This window comes from Cariama cristata, unplaced genomic scaffold, assembly GCF_000690535.1.
Source record: "Cariama cristata isolate BGI_N322 unplaced genomic scaffold, ASM69053v1 scaffold38840, whole genome shotgun sequence".
Lineage (NCBI taxonomy): Eukaryota > Metazoa > Chordata > Aves > Cariamiformes > Cariamidae > Cariama > Cariama cristata.
In genome coordinates this window covers 23,195-28,185 of record NW_009593651.1, presented here as the reverse complement: position 1 = coordinate 28,185, position 4,991 = coordinate 23,195, and the positions used below count along the sequence as shown (strand labels likewise).

Genomic DNA, 4,991 nt, shown 5'->3' with positions numbered 1-4,991 from the left:
TGGATGCACGAAAATATCCCAAAGATGTTACAAATTGCAGTAAAGTACTCATTAGAAGAAAATTAATGTACTTGCCATAATATGAAAATGTAGTATTCTCCATGTTAATTAGTAATTCAAAACAAAGTATGTCTTAACTATATAAATCCAAATTCTATCATTTTTAAATAAAGAATACATATATTTAGAGCTATGACCACTGAGAAAGATGAAAAATTAATTATGCAAATTCTTCAAAGACATATAAGCCTTTTTTTTGCTTCAGGGCATAAACACTGATTCACAAGCTGAAAACATTTTCCTTGAGCACAGTTATTCCTAATTTTATTGTTTCAAGACATTCTGCACATTTCTTTGGAGCATGTGAAGCTGGAACCTGTCCGAACAAGGACAGAGATCTATCCGTACCTTGGTTTTGCTCTTGAACTGATCATTTTAATTCTGTGACATCATAACAGTATGTTTGTATGTCCCTATACAAATCCTTGACTACAGCATCTCCAGATCATATGACAGGTCAAAAGGGACCATTTGATTTGAAGGCTGAACACAGAGGTTGAACAGGATTTTAAAACTTTCTTTAAGTGCAGCTTGTTGTCCTTCTTCTGAATTAAAGCAACTAGTCTGACAAGAAGTAAATCAGCTGGACAAACAGAGGACTTTTAACACCTCAAGATGGGCAGTGGAGCCAGTTCTGAGCGCAAGGAGTCGGCCAGGAGATCCAGAGAACTGGAAAAGAAACTCCATGCAGATGCTGAGAGGGAAGCCAGGACAGTCAAACTACTACTCTTGGGTAAATAGAATAAAAATTGCTCATAATGCTTTTCCATTGAGGAGTTATTTCGCTCTAGAATTACATTTCAGTACAGTGAATTTCTCACTGTTTTATTTGAAGAACACAATCATGTAATAACATGCATAAGATGTTTTCTGGTTGTGGACACTCATGAAGTCACAAGGAACAGGCTGAAAATGGCCATATCACTGCATGTATTCAATTTTAAATAATATAAATCCTTGACTTTGAAAAGATTTGAGAAATGAGAACCTACTGTTAGAATAAATGTTATGATGTTTACTTACACAGAACGTAGCACAGACTTAACTATTTTTTTTTTACATGGATCTATATGCATTCATTTGCAGGACGATTAAGTGAGATAATTGGTTATATAGAAAATCCTCAGGTGTCACCAGGTATTGATATTGTTTATTTTCCAAACTGTTGCACTTCATTTTTACAGAAGTAGAAAGTGACTCAGAAGAGCTTTTTTCGATGTATAAAAATGATATTGTGGAGAATGAAATGGAAGGTAATGAAATGAGATGAATACAGATGAATATTCTCATAGACTACTACTTCTAATCCACACTATGACTGATTTATTAACAGCCAGCTGGTATAATGGCAAAATAATTTTATTTTTTTTCTTGATACAGCTTTATTCTTCTCTCTTTTTTTCCACGGTACTGCATAGCCTACAAGAAATATCCAAGAGCACAGTAACACTGTCACCGCCTTAATATTTCTCTTTTAACAGTATGATGCCTGTTATGAGAGTTTACATTGGTTTCTCCAAATGAATAGAAAAAGTCTTTGATCATTGAAATGCTTCTATTTTTTCCTTCACTGTAACCACAATGCTTACAAATGTTTTAAATCTGACATTTATACAAACTTAACTAGATCCCTTAGATAAAGTAAATAGGCTTAACTCTGTTGTTTTGTATCTTATGCAAAAAGCCTGTTTATACCTGTTGAGAATCTAACTATTAGTATGAATAAAGAAATAAGAGAAAAATACAACCATGCAGGTTTCTCAAATAATAACAGGAAAGTAGCAGTTTGATACACTACGTACCATCAGTATTCAGACTGCGGTTTACAAAGATTTTTAGTCCAGTGGAGACCATGAAGATTTTCTGTGCTACATTAATACAAAATATTGCCCCTACTGAGGCAAGCTTGAGTTGGTAAAAAAACAGAATAATATTTTCATTTAAACTTTCATAAAGTTTCAATATTTTCTATATATTTTTACAAAAAGGAATTGGCATATCGAGTTAGAACCAGGGTCCATCTACTCCAGCATTCTGTCTCTGACCTTATCCAACACTGATCCGTGAGGAAGATGTAAGAAATCCTTTAAGAGGAATTTATAAGATAAGCAGTTTGATGATGTATTTTGATCTTCAAGCTTTTATGCCTTGATAGTAGTACTGGAGGCTGTCTTACACCAGGACGCAAACTAAATTACCCCTCCCAGAACATATATATGTATTTAGTATTAAGAACTTCAGTTTTAAATGTTTCCTAATGTATATAATCAGTCATCTTCTGACACTATTAATATCAGTCTCAAGATACCTTTAGCAAAATACTTTGAGATTAATTGCAAGCTATCTGAAAAAAACTTCTATTCATTCATTCATTTCAAATCTGAACATATTTCAGTTTCATCAACTATACAAACACTCTTTTCATGAGACAAGATGATCATCAGAATCTGAAATACCTTTGCTGAAGTCTTCTTCATAGAATATACTTCTACAATATCTTCCTTTACTCATGTCACACATGATAAAGATTCAAATTTGTCAGTGAGTATTGTTTTCGAAGGTTTTTTCTCCTCGGGAACTGCTGTAACAGATCACAAGGACTTGGTAAAAAACATGTTGGAGTGAGAAAAAAAAATATAGATTTAACAGTTTGAATTTTCTTGTTCTTAAAAAAGCAACAAGTGAATAAAACATGAGTCTGTTTTAAACATATTGCACAGCTACAGTGTCTCTTGAACACCTGGATCACAGCTGCTGAAGCAATGTGTATAAGGGGCATCATATAGCCCCTTCCATAATCAACCAGTGAAACGGCCAGATAGGAGAAGATTAAATCTACCATGTTCAGATCTGTACCTGTTATCTTTCCATACCTCTGAGGTGATCTCAGAAATTACTCAAACTTTACACTTCATAAATCAAGTGCATCTCCATTCAAGCCAACCAGCCTAGTCCTACCCTAGTCCTAGGTTTCTGTTCATTCAGATCATATGTTGCCTCTGTATTACAGACCAGATGTCACCATTCTTTCTTTTGCAGTAGGCAGATTAGCAGAAAATACTCAGAAAAAAAAATGGATATGTGTCTATATACACACACACACACATACACATAAATATATATGTTTTTCAATGTGATCATTATGCTCTCACCCTTAAAATGTGAAAAAAAAAAGTATTCCGACCATTTCCTGAGAAGATTATTTAATATCTAGTCTGGTCTTTCTGTGTCCTCCAATAGGTCCCTTTACAAAAAAGAAATTATATCCAGAAAATGAAGACATCACATTTGTTTATGTTAAGTTCCATGATCTGGAAAAACACATTATCTGTGTTGAGGTGATAATTTACAGTTTATATGACATGCACATAAAAACTGCACATATAAACTGGAGGAGAGGGAAAATGATGCCACTTTCTGGCATTCCTCACAAGTCGTCCAGGAGCGAGGAGGGTTAAGTCCTCTGTGTTAGATGTTCCTATGTTGTCAAGGCCATTCCACCCCCCCCACCTTGTCCACAAATCTAGCCTCTACATATTTATACTTCAAAAAAATCAGATTGTTTCATGAATCTGGAACAAACTCCAAGGTAAAAGTTTTATTTCCTTTGGATCAGGGCCACATCTTGCCTACCGCATCACAGGCAGTTTATATACTTTGTAGGAGGTCAGTCTGCAATTTATTTGTGTGCAAAGTACAGTACACTTTCCAAACATGGCCAAAACAGCTGATGCTCACAGTGATGTTTCACAGAAATAAGAACTTAGCTTCAGTTTAAACAATCATTAAATCTCAGCTCACTTTACTGAGAAATACTCACTTTTAGGGCACAACTCACCCAATTTAATTTAAACATCTGCTTCAGGGTGACAAAAATTGAAGCTGTTTGCTTGTTTGTTTGTTTTAGTTTTAGGAGCAAATATTTTCTCTACTGACTATAAGAGGTCTGTGATAAGTAGTATGAATGTAGAAGTTTATAGTATAGACATTTAAAATCAGTCAAATGAATCAGTTACTTTAGTACTGAAGTCAGGATTAAGTTCCTGTCATTAACACCTGCACTGGAAGCAAAGAATTTGAGCACAAAGATGGCCCAATAATCCTATTGATTGGAACATATGGATTTTCTGTTTTTAGGGGTGGGGCAGCTTTTAAGGACCATACTCCCTCAACAGGATTAGTTCTTAGATCTCTTCTCTAGTTTCTTTCTCTCACGGAAAAAATTCATTGAGTTTGGCAAGAGGACCAGGAAGATATAATTCCCAGTCTAGCTCACAGTTTCCAGAGCTCTAAATGGCACAGACAAGGCTCAGGCAGCGGTGTGAAACCTTTTCTGATTTTAATTTAAAGATTTTCTTTTCCTGCTTTTTTCTATTTTATATCATTGTCAGTGGCTTTTGTGACAGGTTTCAAACAAAATATTCAGACAGTAGGTTTTTTTATTTTCTTACCTTTACTTCTGGAAACTTTCCTAAAGCAAACCTTTACTCCCACATAAATAATAACTTTGAAGAGACAACAGCTCTTGATCTGAGACACAAAAGCAGTTTAATATATAAAAAGAAGCTTCTTTAATGGCTCAGCAGATGCTAATCTTGAAAGGGGCTTGTACCCTCCCCAGTTCCCACAACTATTCAAACAAATTCTGCTTAGAAAAACAGTAATGTCAAGTTACAGCTGAGCTCCTGGGTTCTGTTCTGCTCTGAATTTGAGATATTCTCACTGGCTTTCAAGGTATCTCCAGATTTTACTCTATTTCTGTTCTGTCTGTATGCCTTGGTGGGTTTAGGGAGGAGGTTAGTCAGTCCCAGAGCAGCGGGGCAATTCCTGTCAGGCTGCTGGGGGATGGCTCCTTTGCAGCACGATGCTGCAGCACGGCACTTCTTCTTGGGTCTCCTCTGCAGCCCAAGCGTGTCCAAAAACGTGATGGC

General features: G+C 35.6%; 1 protein-coding gene across 1 annotated transcript in view; it reads left to right on the top strand.

Moving 5' to 3' along the window:
* Window positions 1-675: 675 nt before the first annotated feature.
* Window positions 676-4,991, top strand: part of GNAT3 (guanine nucleotide binding protein, alpha transducing 3) — a 25,677-nt gene continuing 21,361 nt past the window's right edge. The window contains exon 1 of the mRNA XM_009695088.1: window positions 676-793. Within this exon, the coding sequence (XP_009693390.1) occupies window positions 676-793 (118 nt within the window). The remainder of the gene's footprint in view (window positions 794-4,991) is intronic.